At 43.7% G+C, this 25,150-nt stretch overlaps 1 protein-coding gene across 3 annotated transcripts in view; it reads left to right on the forward strand.

The window, feature by feature from the left end:
- LOC140714637 (alpha-1,6-mannosylglycoprotein 6-beta-N-acetylglucosaminyltransferase B) overlaps positions 1-25,150 on the forward strand; it is an 888,843-nt gene that overhangs the window by 420,982 nt on the left and 442,711 nt on the right. For all 3 annotated transcript variants that reach the window (XM_073026014.1, XM_073026016.1, XM_073026015.1), the window contains exon 5: positions 23,304-23,377. In XM_073026014.1, the coding sequence (XP_072882115.1) occupies positions 23,304-23,377 (74 nt within the window). The remainder of the gene's footprint in view (positions 1-23,303; positions 23,378-25,150) is intronic.

The following is a 25,150-nucleotide window of genomic DNA, read 5'->3' on the forward strand; positions in this document are numbered from 1 at the left end:
TAAAAACAGGTTGGTACAGAGTTGTACAGGACTGCTTTCTACATACTACACAAGCTTTTCTCTTCACAGAGTACTACCGTTATACATTCAAGTCAGTATCTAAACAGGTAACAAGTACAGTGCCCCTTTCTTTAATACCTTAACCTCACGTGCCATACTAAAGTCTGGTAGCATCAAACTTCAGCTCAATAACCACCTTATTTTATTTGCTTTCTTCAGCAACATAACTAAGGAGGTGTGATCTTAGCTTAGGTGCATCTACAAAAGTTTATACAAATACTAATCATTTCGGTCGTGGTATTTCACCGGCAGGTCTCCCAAGGGGTGGTCTTTATTATTCACAGGCTTTGGCGCGAACCCATACAAACCGGCGTTGTGGTTTACAAAGGGCATTTCTATTACCCATCGCCTTTTCCCGGTGAGTCCCCCCGTGGGGAACGTAAGTAATTTGGCGAGGTACTCTCCCGCCTTTCCTTCCCACAAGGGTTATTCTCTTAACTCCCCGTCCCCAACCTAGTCCATCAGGGGAATTTCCGCCCAGGTAGTTAACCCTTTTCCCAAGACCATACAGGCTGATGTGTTTCAGTGCGAACCTTTTCCTCCGGCCGCATTTAAATTTCGGCTTCCTCGCGGCGCTTTCTTGAATAACAATAGCGCGTGAGGCACCTTTACATTCCAAATCAGCCCGTAATCGGTGCGCAGGCATCAATCTAGACTTTAACCTTTTTTCATTCGAGTTGGGAACTACAGATTTACCGTTCTCCCCCATAACAACAGTTACCTCTCCATTCGTAAACTCCACATTAACTCTGATCACTCCCCTCAGCACAACACTCTGGGAACTCGCACCCCCCAAGGTTAACTCTTTCTTTCCCGAACCAAGTCTATCTGCTCCAAAAGGACGACCGTCTCGTCCAGCTGAGTCAAATACCTCAGACTTTTTCTGAGCTCCGTGACTAGGTTCAGGGCTACGTGCATCCCCATCTTGGACACACTCAAACGGGGCATTGGCCTCTTCCAGGCTTTCAATACCCGTACCTTGTTCAAATTCTAAATTCCCCTGATCCTCCCAGTTACTCTCTGGGCAACTCACTTCCGGAGTAAACTCAACCCCGTGGGCTGAAGCAACCCCATCTGCCAACCCAGCAGACTTCTTCAAGGTAATGGCATCCTTTTCATCTAGGACTGCCCTTATTTCATTATCGGGAACACCTTTAGAATTTTCAACTTCTTCAAACAGTCCTGCCAAACCAGACAGATCATCCATGTCCAACCCTGGACATTTTAACAGCTTTATCTGTTTCTCATCTTTATTTCTTACCTCTAGGACCTTTCTCTTCGCTAAGGGAGGATCTACCTTCTCTCCCTTACCCCCTTTTATGTTACTATTCCTCGTTCTACCGCCCTCTAAACCCTCGTGGCACAGGGTCGGTAAAAACGTCTGAGTCAATTTTAAACTGCTCGCTTTCTCAGCTGCCGTTCTCGACAGGCTGCGAGTGTCCGCGCATGCGGGATAGCTCGGGGACTCTATGGGCGGGGCCTCAACACGCACCGGTCGGCGGGTCATAGTCATGGCTGACCAAACTTTTCCTCCTGCTAAATCGTTTCCAAGGAGGACATCCACATCAGTTCTCGGGAATTCTGATGGCACCCCCATTTCAACTGATCCATACACCAGCTCACAATCCAAAATGACCCTATGCAAAGACACCCTTTCTGTCCCTTTTCCTATTCCTCTCAGGGCTACCTCGCCCGTCGGAGGTCCGAATTGTAATACGTTACGGCTAATTAATGATAGCTCCGCCCCCGTGTCTCTCCAAATCCGTATGGGGATAGGCGGGTCCCCCTTCCTCACAGACACGGTTCCGTGTGACAGATAAATCTCCGACCCCTCGCGCTCTCTGCTCCCCTGGGACCCTCTTGCCGATTTCCTGATTACCACTGCACACCCGATAGGAATCGCTGCTTTCCCTCTCTCTGGCTCCTTTCTTGGAGCAAAGCATTTAGATGCAATATGACCCACCTTTCCACAATTAAAACAGGTCACACCAGGACCTCTCCTGCCGTCTTGCCTCTCCTCCTCAATTTTACCACTAGCTCCCAGCGGGATCTCCGCCTCAGCCGGCGGACTTTCTCTACCGTTCCCACGGTCTCTCTGGTAACTTTTTGGCGAGGAAAACTTTGTCTTGTGGGTTAGGGCATATTCATCTGCGAACCTAGCCATCTCTGAGATGGACTGATTCGTTCTCTCATTTAAATACATTCGGATCTCTTCCGGAACACAACCTTTAAATTCCTCAATCAAAAATAACTCCCTGATACGCCCATAATTCTCGGCCACCTTTTCCACGGTGCACCAGCGATCCAAGAGCACACCCTTCTCGTGGGCTAGCTCGGTATACGTTTGATTCCACCCTTTCCTTAAATTTCGGAACCTTTGTCTATACGCCTCAGGTAATAACTCGTAACCTCGGAGAATGGCCTCCTTTACTTGATCATAATTCCCTTCCCCTTCCAGGGGCAGTGCGGCATATGCCCGCTGTGCTTTCCCTCGTAACACACTTTGTAACAACGCCACCCACTGCTCTCTGGGCCACTTCTGATTCACTGCCACCTTTTCAAAAAGCAAGAAATAACTATCAACATCCGTCTCCTCGAACGGGGGGACCAACCTCAACGCCCGACTAACATCAAACCCCTCCTCTCTCTCTTGCCCTTGAGCTCTTCGCTTTTGCTTTCGCCTGTCCAGCTCCAATTCATGGCTCCTTTGTTTCTCTTTCTCTTCTGCTTCTGCTTCTAGCTGCTTTAGCTGGAGCTCATGACCCCATTTCATCTCTAATTCCTTTAGTTTGAACACCTGCTCCCTTTCCTTTTCCTTTTCAGCTCATTCCGCAGCCTTTTCAGCTGCTTCTAGCTGCTTTACTTTAAGATCATGGTCCAACCTTGCTTTCTCCAACTCTGCCTGATCTGTCCCACTCGCTAATCTCTTTTCAGGGATATTTTCCGAATCCTCTGATGCAAACACCTCCTTTTCAATGTAATACTGATTTATGACCCCTCGCACTTCCTGCTTTTTCATTGATGACCTCACCTCTGCGAGGCCTAACCCCTTTGCCAGATTTACCAAGTCTGATTTGGTAGCCATCCCTAGCGCCTCTACAGTCGGATTTTTCATAAATTCACCCACATCCATCTTTGCTGGTTTCCTGTCTGGCTACCTGCGTAACCAGATTTAAGTTTGGACTTACAGCCCGATTCACTGACCCTCCCCTTTGGTTTCAAATCTGGGACGAGCAACCCACTTGTTACGTTCTCCAGTAACCGGGTGGTTTTCCAGCAAAGATAGATGGATGTACCGAAGCCTGATGCTACTATTTTCAAACGTTTTTATTTATAAAGGGGCACAAACGTATGGTTAATACAAAACATTCAGATCATATACGTCGTCACAACTCAATCTAAAGCACAGGTATAGTGATAATCAATCAGAAATAAGCTCTACAGTTGTCTAGGGGTAATGTAGATATATATTGTGTACTGGATATTTAAAAGTCTTTTTGCGGTCCCTGCAGTTCCACCAGCTGCCGTCGTTGTGGTGTCGCGTTGGTGCACTTTTGTTAGAAAGAGAGAGAGAGGGATTTAAGAGTTTACCCAATCGGGTTTCCAACCTGGAGTAGTTCAGTTTGTCGGAGCCTCGTTGGGGAATGAACGCTGATCGGTGGCCTTCCCCTGTAGCTAGGCCGTCTTCCGTGGTGAAGTCGCCAATCCCAGGCAAGGGAAGGACGCACATGAACCCCACCACCGGCTGTAGCTAGTAAAACGCTGTTGCAGGATTTCTAGCGTTTCTCCTTCGTGTGTTTCCTTGGTGCGTCTGAGGGGCCGTCTCTACAGCCCCTCTTTTATCTGGACTCACGGGGTCTCAGATGTCAATCAGGTTGAGATGATGCAATCTCTCCCCGTCACCCAGCCCACGTTGCCCTGAGGGCTTGCACGTAGCTTCATGAGACAATAGTCAGAGTCACTTTATTCTGCTTCTCGGGAGAACGTGGTCTTCCACACGTCTCCCCCCCCCCCCCCCCCCTTGGGTCAGTTGACCCCCCCTTGACTAGGGCTCTTGCGATTCTCACAAAGGAGGGGGCTGAGGTCATAACAGTTGGAAGAAGATATGATTTAAAAAAAATAATTGTTAAAGCATCTCAACCTTTCACTGATGGAAGTTGTGTCATGGTCCCTCCTTGCAATTTCCCATCTTGCTATTACCTCCTTAATTGGGCCTTAATCCCCTCATCTGATTTCCAATCATTCCCAGTTCCACTAATTACAGCACACCTGGTTCCCATTAGCAAACATATGATAAAACTCGGGCATCACAGCCATGCTTTGCTGGTTGATTCTAGTGTGAGTAAACCTCGTTTCCTGATTCCTTAGGACTGTCAGTTCTAAGCTCTGCGTCATGTCCTGGATACTCTACGTAAGCCTTGTCTCCATGTAAAGACTCTCCTGGATACCAGTTCCCCGTTTGCAATGGTGCTAACACCTCAAGACTCTGCCTCTGCGCCTGTGTCCTGCACTTGGGTTTGTCCTCTGTCTCGTCCTTGCAACAAATTGAACTGGCCAAGAATGAACCCAGTGGACACGGACACTGTGCAACAGGCCCTCGCCAGCCAGGGCTACCTACTGGGCACCCATGATCAACTGCTCAGAGAGGTCGCGGAAAACCTTAGTGCGCTGTCCATGAATGTGAGGAAGGTCAGTGAGCAGGTTGACCGGGTATCCGCTTCCCTTACTCCTTCCCTTCCAAGAACCCTGACTGACCAAACCACACAGCCTGGGATGGCTACGCCCCTTGGATTGGCAACACAATCCCCTTGAGAGCATTATGTACCAGAACCGGAAATCTACGCTGGGAACCTAGGGAAGTGTTTCACTCCATCGAGTTCGGAACATTAGCGGCTGACTCTGGTTGGAATGATGAGGCACTACGAGAAGTGTTTCGTCAGGGCCTCTCAGATAAGATAAAAGATGAATTGGCAGTGAGAGATGACGCAGACAGCCTGGACTCTCTGATCTCTCTAGCTACCAGGCTAGATAATCGATTTCAAGAGCGTCTGAGAGAAAAGACCAGTCACCCCACTCCTTGGGTCAGCCCACGTCCCACCTTACCATCTTCAGCCAGCCTCCCTTCCCCAGCCGCTCCAAGTATTGCTCCTGCTCTGCCTGTCCCCACTGCCCCGGGGGAAGGAACCGATGCAGCTGGGACGGAACTGTCTCTCCTCTGCCGAACGACCTCGGAGGCGGAGAGCTGGGGATTGTTAGTACTGCAGCCAGCTGGGACATTTCTGGGATACGTGTCGTCTGCGGCCAAAAGGGAGGGCTCACCGGTAGAAAGAGGGGTCCTGGTGAGCCAGGTGACACTCCCTTCAGTCCCCCAGACCTGGATGTAGATCCCAGCTACAGTGATCTATCAACAACAGTCCCTGTCCCTATCCTCCTTGGTGGATTCCAGTGCCGAGGGAAATCTGCTGGACGAGCACATAGCCTCCCGGACCAGAATACCTCAGGAGCCGTTAAGTACCCCTCTGGAGGCCTCGGCACTGGATGGAAAACTGCTGGCTCAGGTGACCCACTGTACACCACCCCTGACCTTGATTCTGTCCGGAAACCATCGAGAGGAGGTACGATTTCATCTCATCCATTCTCCTCAAGCCCCTGTAGTTCTATGATATCCCTGGCTGGACCACCGCAACCCCTCCGTCGACTGGTCTACCGGGAGGATTGCCAGCTGGAGCCCATTTTGCCATGGCACCTGTCTGCTGTCGGCTCCATCCCCTAGGGTGGCTATCGCGACCTCGCCTGTCCCGGAACCCCTCGACTTGTCCGGAGTCCCCGCAGAATACCATAACCTGGGATAGGTATTCAGCAAACAATGGGCTCTTTCCCTGCCTCTGCACTGCCCGTATGATTGTGCTATGACCTTCTCCCCCGGGCCTCATTACCCACCAGTTGCCTGTATAACTTGTCCCAACCGGAAAGAGAGGCCATGGAGAAATGCATTAGTGAGTCCCTCGTGGTGGGCATTATTCGACCTTCATCCTCCCTGGTGGATCTAGAGAAGGAGGATGGGTCACTTCATCCCTGTATTGATTACCGAGACCTAAACAATATAACAGTTAAAAATATGTACTCACTACCCCTCATTAACTCGGCATTTGAACCACTTCATGGAACCACCATCTTCTCGAAGTTGGACCTTCATAACGCCTACCATCTAGTCAGGATGAGGGAGGGAGACGAGTGGAAGACAGTCTTTAATACACCTTTGGGCCACTTCGAATACTTGGTCATGCCATTTGGTCTCACCAATGTCCCTGCCGTTTTTCAAGCCCTAGTCAATGATGTGCTGAGGGACCTGGATGATATCTTAATATTTTCTAGCAGCCCCCAGAAACACATTCACCATGTCCGTCTAGTCCTCCAGAGACTGTGGGAGAACAAGTTATTTGTGAAGGCAGAGAAATGTGAGTTCCACGTCCCTTTGGTCAGCTTCCTGGGGCCACATCATCGAGAGTGGGCAGGTGAGGGCAGATCCCGAGAAGATCCGGGCAGTGGAAGAATGGCCCAGACCTACGACCCGCAAGCAACTTCAGTGGTTTTTGGGGTTTACAAACTTTTATCGCTGATTTATCAGGGATTACAGTTGGGTGATGACACTCCTTACACAACTTACCTTGCCTGAAACACCTTTTTGCTGGGACTCCGAGGCTGATTCGGCATTCACTGACCTGAAGAGGCGATTCACAACCACTCCCATCCTGGTCCAACCGGACCCCTCCTGTCATTTCATTGTTGAGGTTGACGCCTCCGACTCCGGGGTAGGAGCAGTCCTGTCCCAACGATCAAGTCCAGACAAAAAGCTTCATCCCTGTGCCTCTTTTCTCGCCAACTGCTCCCCGCCGAGCGGAATTACGACGTGGGGAATCGGGAACTACTGGCGGTCAAGCTAGCATTTGAGGAATGGAGGCACTGGCTGGAGGGGGCGGAACACCCTTTTATTGTTTGGACTGATCATAAGAACCTGGGATATATTCAGACCGCCAAACGTTTGAACTCCCACCAGGCCCTTTGGGCATTATGTTTTGGATGGTTCAAGTTTTCCCTCACATACCATCCAGGGTCCAAGAACGGGAAGCCGTACACGCTCTCCCACCAGTACGACTCCAAGGAGGACGCTTCCAGCCCAGAGACCATCCTCCCACCATCCTGTGTGGTGGCAACCCTCACTTGGGAGATTGAGTCCATAGTAAAGGAAGCCCAACGGGATGACCCTGACCCCGGCAAAGGACCCGCCGATCACCTTTTTGTGCCCGATTCTGTCAGATCTCAGGTTCTCCGGTGGGGGCACACATCTCGGTTCGCCTGCCACCCCAGGAGTGATCAGACACTGACTCTCCTGAAAAGACACTTTTGGTGGCCTTCCATGGAGGCGAATACCCGTTCCTGTGTCTCTGCATGTTCCGTCTGTGCCTGTGGAAAAGCCTCCCATCGGCCACCTGTGGGATTATTTCGTCCCCTACCTGTCCCTGCTCGTCCTTGGTTGCACGTTGCCCTAGATTTCATCATCAGTCTATCCCCTTCACACAGAAACACCATTGTACTCACCGTGATAGACTGGTTCTCCAAGATGGTGCACTTTGTAGTCCTCCCTAAACTCCTTTCTGCTCAGGAAACCGCAGACCTTCTCATCTGCCACGTCTTCTGCCTCCATGGAATCCCCACGGTTATCGTCTCCGATCAAGGTCCCCAGTTCGTCTCGCAGGTATGGAAGGCCTTCTGTCAAGCCTTGGGTGCCTCAGTCAGCCTGTCATCTGGCTTCCACCCACAGACGAACAGGCAAATGGAACGGGTCAACCAGGACTTGGAGGCGATGCTACGTTGTAGAACAACCAACAACACATCTACCTGGAGTGACCATCTCATGTGGGTTGAGTGCACACACAACTCTCTGGTTAGTACAGCCGTCAGAAGGTCTCCCTTCGAGTGCTCCCTTGGGTACCAACCCCCGCTGTTCCCAGCGCAAGAAGAGGAGATTACAGTGCCGTCTGTTCAGGCCCATATCAATCGGTGCCGCAAGGTTTGGGAGGACACATGCATGGCCCTGCTCAGATCAGCCGATCACAATAGGAGGATTGCCGTTCGACACCGGTCTCCTGCGCCCGAGTATCGACCTGGGCAGATGGTGTGGCATTCATCCAAAGACATCCCTCTCAAAAAAGAGCCTAATAAACTCGCCCCTCGCTTCCTTGGGCCTTTCAAGGTCGCAAGTATCAACCCCACACGAGTCAAACTTAAACTACCAAGATCTATGCACATCCACCCTACTTTACATGTTTTCAATTAAAACTACTTTCTGTCATCCCCTTGCGTCCTCTGACCGAAATCCCTCCAACTGCCCGAATCATCGACAACCATCCGGCATACACCGTCTGGCAGCTACCAGATGTGTGCCGTCGGGTCAGGGGTCTCCGATACATGGTTGACTGGGAAGGGTAAGGCCCAGAGGAGCGTTTTTGGGTTTCCCACTCCTTCACCCTGGACCCATCCCTCATCCAAGACTTCCATTGGGACCATCCGGACAAGCCTGGAGGATCGCCTGGAGGCTCCTATTGGGAGGGGGGGGGTACTATCATGGTCCCGTCTGGCACTTCCCCATCTTGCTATTACCTCCTTAATTGGGCCTTAATCCCCTCATCTGATTTCCAATCATTCCCAGTTCCACTAATTACAGCACACCTGGTTCCCATTAGCGTACGTAGGATAAAACTCGGGCATCACAGCCCTGCTTTGCCAGTTTGTTGGTTAACTCCAGTGTGAGTAAATCTCATTTCCTGATTCCTTAGGACTGCCAGGTCCAAGTTCCTCATCATTTCCTAGATACTCTAGGTAAACCTTGTCTCCATGTAAAGACTCTCCTGGATATCGGTTCCCCGTTTGTGACGGTGCTAACGCCTCACGACTCTGCCTCCACGCCTCTGACCTGCACTTGGGTTCATCCTCAGCCTCGTCCTTGCAACAAGTTTAGTGAATGATTTCTTGTTAATAATTTTATTTTGTGTGATCCAAAGCACTGGCTGCTCAGGTCCAGCTCAGATGCCAATATTGTTATATTTTGTTAATGAATGAGACATCTCCTAATTGGCAAACGGGCATAAACATCTCTCCCTCTCTTGCTCCGGGATAAAGTTATGTCATTGGGTTTGGAATGGGGAGAACCTTGAAAGGTTCTTAAAGTTGTTAAACTTTTGCCAAAATCAGTTGGCACTTGATATAATCACTGGAGAAATTTCTGCACTGAGATCCAACCATTTGTTGGTTGTTGGAATTTTGTTTTGGTCCAGTTGACTCTTTGCCATTAAGAGGACACTTGTTTAAAGCAGCTTATGAAGTACCCATGTCATTACACGCCTCTCCTGTGAAGGCAATTTCACTTCTGTGTTGAGCCATAGCAGTCCAACTGTTTGAAAAGAGGCAGAAAGAGGAAAGTTAAGATTTCCTCAGGATTGTAAACCAGAAGAAAGAATCCCAGAAAGAAAGTTATGTCTGAAGCATGGTGAACCCCCTTTCTGGTAGACATCTCTAGAGATGCAACTCATTAGTCCTTCACTAACAGCCACCAGACTCAGCTGTGATAAAACCACCTTTCCCAGACTCCGTATGTCTAGGGTAGATATGATTTGGGTCCCACCAAACCCGTGAGGTTCGTATGTCTCGCCCACTCAAACCCCGATATGTGTGAATACAAATCATCCAACGGCGAGAAATAGCAGACTGTACACAGCAATTATAAAGGAAGTATATTTATGAATGTTAACTCAACCAAACAGTATTTAAAGAAAAAAAAGAAGGGCCCATCATAATTAAATAGTCAAATGTGCACAGGAGTTGGAACTCATCTGAAATTGTCTTTAACTCATGTACTGGACTCTCGTTCTGAGTGAAAGCACACACCATCTTCCAAATGTCATTCGAAATCAATCTCGAACAAGCAGGCTCCCCCACAGGTGTATAGGTCCTTCATCCTTGTGCAACAGAGATGGCAACCTTAGCCATCTTCCCTCCTGTACCCCCCCCCCAGCTCCCGCCAAAAAGACCTCAACCCACACCAGTGTCCGGCACAAATACCTCTCCGCCTAGCGTTCTCTGGATTCTTCTCCCAATTCCACCATCCTGATTGGATGACACAACATTCTTAAGTTGAACAACAAAGACCCTTATCTCACCTCAAACTCAAACAGGTTGAAAGCAGAACTGACTGCTCTTACAGAACTGCTAAAATGAAATACCTACAGCATAGCAGCAAAAATCTTAACCAGGGCAATAGAATGGTACTGTGGTACTAAGGCAATCAGCTTCTTCCAAGTACAGCCCAACAAATCACATTTCAATATTGACCACATAAAGGTTTAATTTTGACTGGGAGATAAATGTTGGTCACTGTAGGGGAGAACTCCCTGTACTTTAATTTAATTGCATTGGATCTTTTACCTTTCTGTAAGAGGCAGAAATGGATTTAACTCTGCATCTGAAAGATAGCACCTCTAAGACTGCAGAACTCATGAGCAACTGTATCGGAGTGTAAGCCTAAATTTCTCTGGGGGATTTAAATCCATAACCCTAGGATTCAGAGACAGGAGAGCTACACTAAATTACAGTCTACTCTGAGTTTCATCAAGTTTGCAGCAATTGAGATTCAATTGCAGCCTTGAATGTTATCGCCAAAAGTTCTGATGCTAAAGTGACCTTGTAGCTTATAACTTGCCCCACGTTTGACTGAGACTTTAGATGCTGGAAATCCAGAGCATCACAGAAACAAGCTAGAGGAACTCAGCCAGTCAGAGAGTGTCTTTTGAGGTAAATGGGTAGTCTCCCTATTTTGGAGTGCATTTATAGACTAGCAATTGGCTGCATTTAGGAGGTTCACCTTGAATGTCATGTGGGGTATTTTCTGTTAAAAGGCCATTGCTGTATCCATTGGTCAGCTTTTCAATGGTTCTAGAACGTAAGTGTTCTGTATGCTAAACTAATTACAGATCCAATTTAGCCACTGGCTCTTAATCGTGGAACACAGAACAGGACTGCACAGGAAGAGGCCCTTTGGCCCACAATGTTGTGCTAAACCAAATAAAATAGTAATCAAATGGCCAACTAAACAAATGCCTACACAATGTCCATATGCTTCCATTCCCCTCACATTCATATCTAAGCATCTGTTAAAAATCCCCAATTTGCTTCTACCACCACCCCAGGTACCCATCACTCTCTGTGTAAAAAAAACTTGCCTGTCACAACTCCTTTGAACTTACCCCCTCTCACCTTAAAGGCATACCCTCTGGTATTAGATATGTCAACTCTGGGGAAAAGATACTGTCTGTCTACTCTATTTATGTCCCTCATAATCTTACAAATTTCTATCAGATCTCCCCTAAGCCTCTGTCGCTCCAGTGAAAACAACCCAAGTTTATCCAACCTCTTGTCATAGCACATGTGCTCTAATCCAGGCAGCATCCTGCTGAACCTCTTCTACACCCTCTCCAGAGCGTTGTCATCATTCCTATAATGGGGTGACAAGAACCATTTGCAATACTCCAGATGAAGTCTAACTCGAGTTTTATAAAGCTGCAACATAACTTCCTTACTTTTGAACTCAGTGCCTCAACTAATAAAGGAAAGAATGCCATAAGCATCTTTAACCACCCTATCAACCCCTGTGTAGCCACTTTCAGTGAGCTATAAACCTGGACCCCAAGATCCCTCTGCTCATCAATTTTGTTAAAGGTCTTATGCTTAACAGTGTACTGTCTCTTCATATTTGGTTGGGCTAAACTCCATCTGCCATTTCTTTGCCCATGTCTGCAACTGATCAATATCCCGCTGTATTCTTTGCCTGTTTTCTACATTGTCTACAACACCACCAATCTTCATGTCTCTGCAAACTTACTAACCCACCATGTGCATTTTCATCCAGTTTATTAATATACATCACAAATAGTAGAGCTCCCAGTACAGATCCCTGCAGATCACCAGTACTCACAGACCTCCTGCTAGAATAAGTCCCTTCAACCATTACTCTCTGTCTTCTATGGGCAAGAGTCCAAAGGGCCATTTCACCATGGATCTCGTGCATCTTAATCTTTTGGATGAGGCTCCCATGAGGGAACTTGTCAAATGCATTACTAAAATCCATGGAGAGAACATCATCATAGCTCTACCTTCATAAGTCATCCTCGTCACTTCATCAAAAAACTCAAACAAGTTCATAAGGCATGACTTGCCGTGTGCAAAGCTACGCTGATTCTCTCTAATTGGGCCATGGTTTTCAAAATGCTCATAAATTCTATCCCTAAGTAGAATTCCCTACCACAGATGTGAGACTCACTGGTTTATGATTTCTAGGATTATGCCTATTTCCCTTCTTGATTAATGGAACGTCATACTAGGTGTACCTTTATATGCCCCCCCCAGCATATTGGCTTGATTATTTTAGGTATTAACCACTGAACTTGAATCTACATTGTACCTCTGACTGGTATCTTCCATTCTGAAGTGCTGTTCTCATCTACTTCTGATAAGGGGTCGTGAGGAAAAGTCTCAGCCTGAAATGTCAGCTCTTCCTTCCTGTCTATTGATTCTACCTGACATGCTGACTCCTCCAGCATGTTGTATGTGCTACTCATCTTTTTTTTCTGAGTAGCAATCATTTACATAAATGGCAAGGAAAGTATTTAAAGAAAGATAGAATAGGGGCAATGATGGTTTAAAACCTATGGAGACGTTTGTTTAGTTTCACCAGATGTGTCTTCAAGGTGACAATGACTGGGTCACCTTGACTTTCATCCATTGTTTTCCTCTTTATTTATTTTTGTGCACGCTGGCCTTACAAGAAAGAAGGGAATATAGCAGTATTAATGAGATGAGAACTATTCATAACATGCATTTCAGAAAGAATAATATGATTTTGCCATGACAACTTGGCTCCCAATCTAATCAATACCTTGGTCACAAACATGGACAAAAGAACGTAACTACAGAGGTTAAGTGTGAGTGACTGCCCTTTGCATTACGGCAGCATTTGATTTAGTATGGCAAGAAGAAGCATTGATAAACTGGTCAATGTGCATCAAAGGGAAAACACTCCAGTTTCACCCTGCATCAAGGAAATTGTTGTTGTTGCTGAAAGTCAATTCTCCCATCCCCAGAACATCACTAAAAGAGTTCTTAAGGATAGGATCTTAGGCCCAGTCATCTTTAGCTGCTTTATCAATTTCCTTCCTCCAATCACAAGATTAAAATTTGGAGTTTTGCTGATGATTGTACGATGTTCATTTCAATTCACAATTCATCAGAAAATGTGCCTTCAATGCAGCTGGACCTTGAAAACCTTTAGACATGAGCTGATAAGTGGCAAGTAATACTTTCATTACAAATAGTGCCAAGCAATTCCAACAAGACTCTAACCATCAATCCTTCACATTCAGTGATATTACTATCACTAAACCTCACACTATCAACATGCTGTGAATCATGACTGACCAGGAACTCAGCTGAACATGTCAGATAAATGCTGAAATACAAGAGTGTTACGTACCCCGTAACTGGGTATCTTACCGGCAAAGATAGGAGTATCCGTTGAAGTCTGATGATACTATTTTTAACAGTATTTATTAGTAAAAAGACACAAAAATAATATCAATGCAAACATACAGATAATATACGTCATCAATACTAAACCTAAAAGTGCGGGTATAATAATAATCAATAAGAAATAAGCTCTATCATTGTCTAGGGGATAATGAATTGTCCGATGGAAATATAAAGTTCAGTTCAGTTCATGCAGACTGCAGTAGTTGTTGTTCGCGGTGTTGCAATTGTTGGAGAGAGAGAGAGAGAGAGAAAGAAAGCAGTAACAGCTATTGACTTGCCGACTTTCCTTTTTCGATCTTGATCCGTCGATACGTTATTGTTGTGGCCATTCACGTATGACCCCTCCGTCCTTTAGCTAGACCGTTCCGTGGAGGACTCGTCACCCAGGCAAGGGTGGACACACACACAAGCCCCCACCAGTCTCGTAGCGTCTCTCCTGGTGCGTCTGAGGGGTGTTCCCCCAGACCCTACTTTTATCCTCACTCACGGGGTCTCAGGTGTCAATCAGGTTGGGATGATGCAATCCCTCAACCAGACCACTCTGGTTGCCCCCTGAGGGGTTTCAATGAATAGAACAGTACTCAATACACAATTCCTTCTTCAAGAGACAATAGCAGTAATCTCTTTCTTTGTCAATAGGAGACATTCCAACCTGTGGCTTCTCTCTCATCAATTTTTCATGAGCGTTGTCAATAACAACTGCCCTTGCTGTTATCTCTTTCATTTCCTTGGTATCAGAACTGAAATAATAGCGATTTTGCGATTCTCAAAAAGGGGGGGGGGGGCGACTTTGCACCCTTCTGCCCATCAAAGTTGCTCCTCATTCGTAACAAGAGTAACACACACAACGTGCTGGAGGAACTTGGCAGGTCAGCCAGCATCAATGAAGGGGAATAAATAGTCAATGTTTCTGGCCAAGGCCCTTCATCAGGATTGGAAATGAAGGCGAAAGAAGCCAGAATAAAAGGCTGAAGAAGAAGGAATCTAATAGGAGTGGAGAGTGGATCATGGAAGAAAGAGAAGGAGGAGATGTGCCAGGAGGAGGTGATGGGCAGGTGAGGAGATGAGATGGGGTAAGGGCAGAGCAAGAATTGGAAATGGAAGAAAGAGTGGTGGGGGGGGGGGAAATTACCAAAAGTTATAGAAATCACTGTTCATGCTGTTACAAGGTTTACCCCTCAATAATTATGATCAGTTAGACTCAGAGAGGATCTGCATTTACTCACAAGTACCTTTATTAGCTCAGTTCACAAGCAGGTGAATTTACAGAACTGAATACCTGTGTGTTCACCTACTATGTTTCCGTGACCCTCCATGACCAATCAAAGAATAGAAAAGGTTATACACGGGAAAAAGAGTCTACGCTGGCCAGGCGTTCTGGATTCCAATGTAATCGCCATGGGTCCGATTTGGGCTCCTCCACATCTGCAGTGAGTAGTCTCCAGAGAGATGTCGCTGCCTATGCTCCGTAAATACTCCATACTTATTCTTTTCCTCATCAGATCAACCTCTGATGTTTCAGTTCTGTTGGCTCAAGGTTATCTAACTGACTATGTCGGCTTCTGATTGGAAGTGGCTCATGGCTCTTCCTTCAGCCTTTTGCCTTAAGTAATTCCTTTTGTTTTTTCTAACTCAGACTGGTTCAAACCAATTCACCAGTTCAACTAAACACTGGAACCACACCACCAGATGACAAGTTGTTCCTTCTGCAAGCCTGTGTTTTGCATAAAAAAAGAGCTTCTTATCTGACAATGATTTTGGGTTTATCTGATCATCAACAAAAAGTCATTGTGTTCATGTTCAGTTGCTCTGATTATGTTATCCCTGAACCAGTTCACCAAACAGTTCACAAAATGGCGGCTGCAAGGACAGTTTCACAAAATGGCCACCTCCAATCCTGCAAGCATGCGGCAAGAAATAAGACTTGCTTTGTCAGTTTCCACTGCCCTTACCTCATTCCTGTTCACTGATTTATAGAATTTAGTTCTTTCTGGCCAACAATACCATCAAGTTGGAGGCTACCCAGATGGAATATAAAGTGTTGCTCTTCCAATCTAAGAGTGGTCTCATCATGGTAGAAGAGGAAGTCATGGACAGAATTCTTGGAATGGGGATGGGAAGTAGTATTAAAGTGGGTAGTCATCAGAAAATCCTATCTTTAGTGGCAGACAGAGTGAAAGAGGTTGACACAGGGGAGGCCAAAGACACAGGTCTTCCAAATGTGGAGAACACTACACTGGAAGCACCATCTGCAGTAGACTATACCTGACAGATTTGAAGGTGAAGTGTTGCATCACCTGAAAGGACTGTTTTGGGCCCTGAGTGGTAGTGAGAGAGGAGTTACAGAACCAGGTGCTGCGCTTGTCCAGCTTGCAGAGATAAGTGCTCGGAGGGACGAGCGGACAAGGGAGTCACATAGAGAGCAATCCTTGTGGAAAGTAGAGAGTGGGGGAAAGGGAAAGATGTGTTTAATCCTGTTGAAGGTGGTGGAAGTTATGAAGAATGATGTGCTAGATGTGGAGGCTTGTGGGGTGGTAGTTTGGTTTAAGGGGATCTCTAGCCCTGTTATGATGTCAGAAAGGTGGGGGCAGGAGATATGAGTGAGGAAAACATCTATGCAAATCGCATTCTTTGAAGAAGTAGCTCTGGAATGGAAAGCCTTGTCCTGAAAACAAATGCAGTGGAGAAAGAGGAACTGAAAAAAGGGAACAGCACTTTTATAAGTACAGTCTAGATAACTGTGATTGTCAGTAGGTTTATAAAAATTATAAAAATCGACAGAGAGATATAGAAAGGTGAGAGAGTTGTCAGAGATGGAACAAATTATCCCAGGAATGAAAGGGTTAACACATGAGGAGCGTTTGATAGCTCTGGGCTTGTAATCGTTGGAGTTTTAGAAGAATGGGTTGTGGGGGATAACATTGAAACCTAACAAATATTGAAAGACCTGGATAGAGTGGACATGGAGAGGATGTTTCCTGTAGTGGAGGAGTATAGCTCCAGATGGCACAGCCTCAGAATAGCAGGATATCCCTCTCAAGGTCAGAGATGAGGAGGAATTTCTTTCGCCAGAAGGTGATGAATCTGTGGAATTCATTGCCACAGATGGCTGTGGAGACAAAGTCATTAGATATACTTAAAGCAGAAGTTGATATGTTCTTGATTAGTAAGGGTATCAAAGGTTATGGGAAGAAAGCAGGAGAATGTCATTAAGAGGGAAAATAAAACAGCCATGATGGAATAGCAAAGGGTCAAATGACCTAATTCTGTTCAAATGACTATGGTCTAATTTGAAGTCACGGTGAAAGATGAAGGTAAAGTTGCTGAAATTTTCAAGCACCAATGTTTCCACAACACTTCTGGTACCTCTTTCAAAACTGTAGGGTATCCTCCATCTGGTCCAAGTGACCCATAGTACCTACCTCAAGACCTTTTAGCTTCCCAAGTATTAATAGCAATTACACTTACTTCTGCCTCCTGACTCTTGAATTTCTGGTATGCTGCTGGTTTCTTCCACAGTGAAGACTCATGCAAAATACTTATTCAATGCAATTGCTATTTCTTTGTTTCCCAATACTACTTCTCCAGCATAATTTTCCAGTGATCTGATATCCACTCTTGCTTGTCTTTTACTCTTTATACATCAGAAAGAAAACTTCTAGTGCCCTCTTTTATATTATTAACCAACTTCATATGCCACCTTTTCTCCTTTTACTGCCTTTTTAGTTGTCTTCTGCTGTTTTTTTTTAAAAACTTCCCAATTCTCTTGCTTCACACTAACTTTTGCTATATTATATGCCCTCTCTTTTGCTTTTGTGCTGTGTTTAATTTCACGTAATCAGGCATGGTTACCCCACCCTCCCTTTAAAATGCTTTTTCTTCTTTTGGATGAAACTTGGAGCAAAAATAAGCTTTTGAGAAAGTCATTGAATCAAGCAGCATCTGTGGGGGTAACAAACTGTTTGGTATTTCAGGCTGAGGCCTGAAAAAAGTGTTGAGGGAAGATCATCAATACTGCATGTAGAAGTGAAACAGAGGGTAGAGATAGAGGATAAGTTCCAGGTTCAAAGTATATCTATTATCAAAGTATGTATACGTTATACAACCCTGAGATTTGTCTCCTTTCAGGCAGCTACAAAACTAAGAAACTCCAAAAGAACCCATTTAAAAAAGACCATCAAACACCTGGTGCACAAAGAGAATGAAAATTAAGCAAACAGTAAAAGTAAGCAAGTAGCATTCAGAACTCAAAATTTATAAAAGACACAAAGCCAAGCATTATTGTAGCTGGAAGTGCGGTTCATCGAAGAGCTGAGTGAACATTGTGTGACCACAGTCACAAAGCCAGGCATCACTACAGCTGGAGCAGGCCACAGACCCAGTTCAGTGCAGAGCTGAGTTAGCATCGCGGAGGAATGAGCATTGCCAGGCAGAACCATTCCATCCCTCACTTCTGATCCTGACACCCTGACTTTTTCAATCTGGCCCGGTGCTTCAACCATCCAGCCATCAGTTAGTTCCTCGCTGTCGGGCAGCTTTGGGGCCTGTTCCCTACCACCACAATTCAGCTTGTATCCATCCTTTCCAATTTGGCCTGGCACTTAATTTGATCAGACGTTGGGACATTCCTCACTCCCACCTCCACTTGCCTCTACCATGCCCGCCTTCGCCTCCACCTCCTCTTCCTCCCACCTCCGCTCGCCTAACGTAATCTTTGCACGCACCTCCATTGTTAACGTTAATCGTTCTTAATAAAATGTTTAGTAGTTTTCATTGTTTTGTATTTTGCTGCCAATAAGTTGTCATTGGGCATCAGCAGCACCATCTTAAACCAGTTAGAGGGTGGAGGTGAAAGCAAATAATATAGTGATCATAGGCTGGTGGAACCAATCTACCTTCTTTTCATTTGGTTCACTTTCCTTATCCCTTCTCCTGTCCAGTTCCATTGACAATGATTTAATGCTTGCCACTATCTTGTGTCATTGTGCTTGCAGTTAAAAGCATTCTAACTTTAAGAGGATTAAATTTATATTAATGATGTTAGCAATCACCCTCTTTCCTTATCACGTCCTCCATTACCACTGGATGAACGTCCAATCAACAACGCAACAATTGCTATTTTAGTTTACTGTAACATCAATTAGAAATCATTGGTCCACCTGATTGTTTGTCTAAAGTGTAGCACACCTGTTGATCTGAACAAATTTGAACCAATTTTTTTTCTTAAGTTTAATTTAAGACTTTCTATCAAGATGATAAAGAGTTAACTATCATCAACAGCAAGAGTTCTCATTTAAAACACACTTTAAGTAATGAGACTTCTCAAAGTGACCATGAACATGATCAAACAAGAACTGAGCCAGGCTATGAAAGAATAGAGTAGCGCAAATTAGACAAAATAGGTTTTAAACTGGGTGTCAAAGGAAGAAAATTGGGCAGAATGGCAGTGGCATTTGAGAAAAAGTTAGAGTTCTGGTCATAGAGAGCTGCAGAAATGACTGACAAAAGAACCAAAGACAAATTCTTTCCACCATTAAATTACTGGTCACATCTTCATAGTCATATAGCATGGAAACAGGCCTTTCATTCCAAATGGTCTATGCCAAGCAAGTTCCTATCTAAACTAGATCCATTTTTTTGTGCTTGTCTCATATTCCATTAGACTTTTCCCATTTATGTACAGTACCTGAGACATATCAGTTACACATAGATATTACATAGCTTTGCTTTGAAGTTCATCCCTATCAAAGTGAAACCTCTTTTGCGGAGTGTCTGTAGAGATGCGGCTCGTTAGCCGCTCGCTAACGGCCACTAGACTCAGCAGGTGAGAAAACCATTTTTCTCTAACTCAGTACATCAAGGGTTGGTATGACCTGGGTCCCACCGAAACCAGGAAGTTGGGATGTCTCAACCTCCCAAACCCTGATCTGTGCGAATGTTATGTAAGTACTACCCCCATGCAATTAGCCATCGGCAAGAAATTACAGATTGTACACTGCATACAATTATAAAGAAAGTATATTTGCAAATATACCTTCTGTCCTGATGAAGGGTCTCAGCCCGAAACGTCGACAGCGCTTCTCTCTATAGATGCTGCCTGGCCTGCTGCGTTCCGCCAGCATTTTGTGCGTGTTGCTTGAATTTCCAGCATCTGCAGATTTTCTTGTGTTTATATTTGCAAATATCAACTTCATCTAACAGTTAATATGAAAAAGAAAAAAAAAAGAATAAAGAGGCCCATTACGATTAACCCAGTCTAAATGTGCACATAAATTGGAGCTCATCTTGAAGTTATCTTTAACTTACGCACTGGTCCCATGGTCTATCTGAAAGCGCACATCACATTCTGAATGTCACTTAAAATCCTCCTCAAACAAACGGGCTCTTCCCACCGGAGTATTGGTCCTTCCTCCTTGAAGCTATTCATCTACACAAACCACCTTGTGCAACAGATATGGCATCCTCAGCTGACTTCTCCCAGCTCCCACCAAAAAGACCCTGACCCACAGCAGTGACCACCTAGCATATTTTAGAATCTTTTCCCAATACCACCATCCTGATTGGCTAACACAGCATTCCTAAATTGAATAGCATAGCCCCTAATCTTTAGCTCAAACCCAAACATGCTAAAAGCAGTACACACTGCTCTTGCAGAGCTGCTAAAATGAAATACCTACAGCATTGCAGTAAAAATCCTAACTAGGGCATTACAAAAGCAAAGCAGTAGAAAGTGAAAAATAACCATTTTCTTACAATAATTATTTTATTGGTAACAATGGAAAAGTAGAGAACACATGGATCCTTTTGGGTTATCTGACAGTGTACTATATACGTTGAGTGCACACGGGGTGGGTTGCTACTTATCACAATCACTAATTATACTTGAGTGTTTCAGCACTTTATTTTTCTTTGTAATCAATTCACTCTTTGGAAAGTATTCATGAAGGAGAATGAACTCAGGTCAGAAAAGCAACGTGCAATATCCTGGGGAAGAAAAGTCTTCCTTTTGTATTGGTCACTTGGCAAAGCCCCATGATAAATTATTGCTTTGAAATTGTTCCTGCGGTTATATGTTATCCAGTATGTAGCTCTTAGGAGTTCCATTTTTAGCTTTTTATTTCATTTAAGTCAAGAGTGTTTTTTTTTCTTTTCAATAGCTTTCAAGTGGAACTGAGACACTGTGAAGAATTGACAATTTTGTATACTTGCATTGTATGACCTGAGTAACTGCACTTGATTATGGAGCAATGGCAAGCAACAGAAATAAAATAATCACTTTCCAACCATGCTGCCATGGTTTCAATTTCAATTGCACAGTGGTGATTTTAGCTGAGTTCATAAGGAATATCTGAAATTATACTTGTGCATGAGTTGAAAATTCAACAGGAAGATCATGAATTCAAAAATAATGCCTGTATTCTGCAGATAAAAATATCTGCTTGTCCTGCTCACTTCGACAAAGGTACAGGTGCCATCATGCTTGGGAGTTGTGATATTGAAAGTTGCTGTAGTGGACTTAATTCTTATGGGTTCCTGTACCTTTTGGGAGCTAAATGTGGATATCTCCTTTCTATTCCCCATTTTGTCCTGGATATCTTAACTAATTTTTGCATTAAGGACACAAAAGATGTTTTTGAGTTAGAATGAAGAAAACTTCAAGCACTGAACATAAAGTTTTGCAGGTCTGTAGTCTGAAGATAAGACCAGGCTTGTCTATGTGGTGCCATTCTTTTCAGTAGTCGGAGGATATTCATTGGTGATGCCCTTACTTGAAGAATAATCACTGAATTATACTACACTGGAGGGCCATCAACCAATTGTATACTAGTGAAATCTTTAAAGATGGGGAGAAACACAGAGGAAAAAATGTAATTTGATATTTTGAGTTCTTCTTGGTAGAATTGGTATTTCAGAATTGTGAATCATTGTGCAATCTGCATTGATTATTAGTTTATAAGCTACATGTCATGCCATTAATTCATTCTGAAAGCTGCATTTGCATGGTTTCTTGCAACACATGGAAATTCTGTGTATTTTTCTAACTTCAGCAGTTTCTCACTGACCACCTACAATGTAAAGTGATTGCTTTATGGGGCTTTTTTTTTTCAGTAGAATTCACCAGGTCAATGAAAAACAAACAGAAATTTATGCATAAATTATCCACACCATAACCCGAGCTTCCATGGTCATTGACATTAGTTCTGAAACAGGAACATATAACCACCATCCACAGAGCTGTCCATATCTCCACAGTGAACTAATTAACATTGGCAGTTTACCCTAATGGTGGTCATTTGTTCCAAGAATTAAGCCAGATCTCTTGAGTGCAAAATTCTGGAAGATTATAACTTTTTTTTAAACAAAGTCTTTCTAATTTTCTGGGAAAATATTTTTACATTTAGCTTTCAAAGTCTTTTCCAGTAATTTAAAATTGGTTGCTCAAAGGTTAATTCTTGTGTTTAGCTCATTTTTAAGTGTATTACACGTTAGGTGTATTCACACATTATCAAATATTACAATTTAAAATTTATCAAGGTACAATTTCAAATTTATGAAGGAATATTTTTTAAGGAATTTACTTAAAATATGTTTTAAATGCTGTTCTAATTGTATCAGTCCATTACAGAGCGTATTTGACATCCATACTTCGATTGCACTATTTTAAAATGCAATCATTAATTGTGCGGTGTGGGGCACTTTATTTATAATGAAAACGAAAGCAAAATTTGTAAATATTTGAAATCTGAGAATAAGTAGAAAAAATCCTGGAAAACACCCAGAAAGTTGGGCAGAATCTGTAGAGGTAGAAAGATAATTAATTAAGTAATTAACATCTCTGCTTAATGACCCTTCAGCAGAACTGAAATAATTACTAGCAGCAGAACTGAAACAATTACTAGCCGATTCTGAATCTGCACATCTTGAGTTCAGTTTTTCTTTCTCTTTCTGTCATCTGTTTGCAATATTGATTATATTTTTTGCATTGTGAGATAAATTGCTCCCTTTAAGGCTGTAGAATAAACAGTAATTCCAGTAAATTTCTTGACTAAATTTTTTTATTAAATTGTTTACTCATGTGCATGATCTGGATCCAATCCAAAGTATATATAAAACATCTTCTGTTGGAGTTAAGAGCATCATCAAATGAAGATCTATCAGTTCAAGCCACTCTTAGTCATGTCAAATTGGTTAGTTATATGTGATTGGTTTTAATTTAGTTGAGAGATGTAAGTGAAGCCTTGGCATTTGGTCTTATCATGGTTGAAAGAATAAGAAAAGGATTAGCTAACTCAAAAGATAGATGGATAGTGCCAAGGCTAGCTCTTAAACTCCACAGATTTATGTAAATTGGGTATTTAAGTGAGAGAATGTGAATTATGTCTAGTGCATCAATATGAAGAGATAGATTGAAAGGAGTTAAAAAGGAGGCAGGGGAGGAACTGTAAACCACTTACACCATATCTTAAAACAAACAGATTTACTGTTCGATAATTTAAACTGCAGCTTTAAAACTGGTAATAATAATTGTACTTGCAAATTGAAGCAAAATCTGAAAATTCTAATGTGCTCTCATATATTTTCTTTGAAATCTTGATGTCAAACAGTGAAGGGGAAAGATAGTAGCCAGTGTGAAATTCCCAGAGATCCACGTTTTCCTGATTGCCTTGGGAAGATTGAGGTGAGTAATCATTAAAACTTTTTTCTTCAATATTACTGCAAAAGCCTCTGGCAATGTATAACTATGTAACAATGCAACATTCCCAGAAAGTCAAATTTTAATGGAAAGATTTAAGCAATCACAATATGACTCACAAATATACTGCTCCATTTCTTCACTATAGATTTATCAGTTTTCAATGAGAAAGCTGAAGCAAATTTAGAATTTAGATGAAGCTACTCCAATAAGTGAGGAAGGTCTGATGAGCAACCTATATTTAATTGAGGAAGCCTTGCAGATAAGGCTGGTAAAATCAATACAGCTCTTACCCAAAAATGACTGAGAGAGGGGCAGGACTAACAGCTCAAGCATTCAGGGTTGACAATTCTTCTGATGTTACAGAGGTGAAGGTAAGAGAGAAGGGAGAATTCCACTATTAAGGACAACCTCACAACTGTACCTAGAGAAAACGTCCAAAGGGGGTGGAGTGAAATGTCCAGTGAGGTTATGTGAGTAATATGAGTAGATTTGAGGTGATCACTTTGATGGGATTATACTATAGGCTCCCAGTAGTTTGCAGGAAGTAGAGAAGCAAGCATTCAAGGAAATTACAGATGTGTGTTGGAATAATGTGTTTGTAATGGTAGATGATTTTAACTACCGTAATATTGACTAGGACTACTGGAGTGCTAAGGGATTTGATGAGGCATAATTTGTTAAGTGTATTCAGGAAATATGGCCCTATTAGAGCCTTCAGCTGCACTCAATATCCTCTGAGGAAATGAGGCAGGGCAAGTGATGATGTATCATGTGGAAGCCTTTGAGACCATTAACTGTAATTCAATCAGTTTCCAGATAGTAATGAGAAAATATCGGACTGGTCCTTACGTTGAATTCCTAAATTGGGGAAAGGCTAATGGATACTTCTAATCTTTATCTACCAAGGAGAAGGACATGGTAGTTAGTGAGATCAGGGTAGGGCACGTATCAATATTGTAAAGGAGGAGATGTTGGAGCTCTTGAGGCATATAGAGGCAGGTCACTCCTCAAGGCCTAACTAGGATGTTAAGGGAAGCAAGATAGAAGATTGCTGGGGTCCTGGCAGACATTAATATATCCTTATTAGCCAAAGGTGAGATGCTGTAAAACTGTAGGGTGACTAATGTTGTACCTTGAGTATTGAGTGTAGTTCTGGTCATCACTTTGTGGCAAGGATATGATTAAGCTCAAGAAGAAACAGTAAAGAGTTACAAGGATGTTGTCTCGATTGGAGGGCTTGAGCTATCAAGAGAGATTGGATAGGTTGGATCTGTTTTTCCTGGAGTGAAGGAGGCCAGAAAAGACATAATAAAGTCATGTAAAAATATGAAGGGCACGGCCAGGGTAGATAGCATGAGGCTGTTTCCTATGATCGGGGTTTCTAGGAGGAATAGGTATAACATGTGAGGAAGGAGGCTTAAAGGGAATCAAAGGGGTAAAATTTTCACAAAAAGAGTATCTGATAGCTGGAATGAACTTCAAAAGGAGGCAGTGGAAGCAACAATATTTAAGAGACATTTGGAAGGTGCGTGAATAAGCAGGGCATAGAGGTATATGGAATTAATGAGGACAAGGGGGATTATTATAGATGGTTGTCATAGATGCAATGGATTGAACTGTCCATTTCTATGTTGTACAACTTAATGACTGCAAACATCTTGAATATTAGGAGAAACTGAGATCAACAGAATTAATTCGGCAGAATGTTCACCCAGAGTGTGTGACCAATAGTGATCAAATATTTTTCACTGTTGG

This window comes from Hemitrygon akajei, chromosome 22 (genome assembly GCF_048418815.1).
Source record: "Hemitrygon akajei chromosome 22, sHemAka1.3, whole genome shotgun sequence".
NCBI lineage: Eukaryota > Metazoa > Chordata > Chondrichthyes > Myliobatiformes > Dasyatidae > Hemitrygon > Hemitrygon akajei.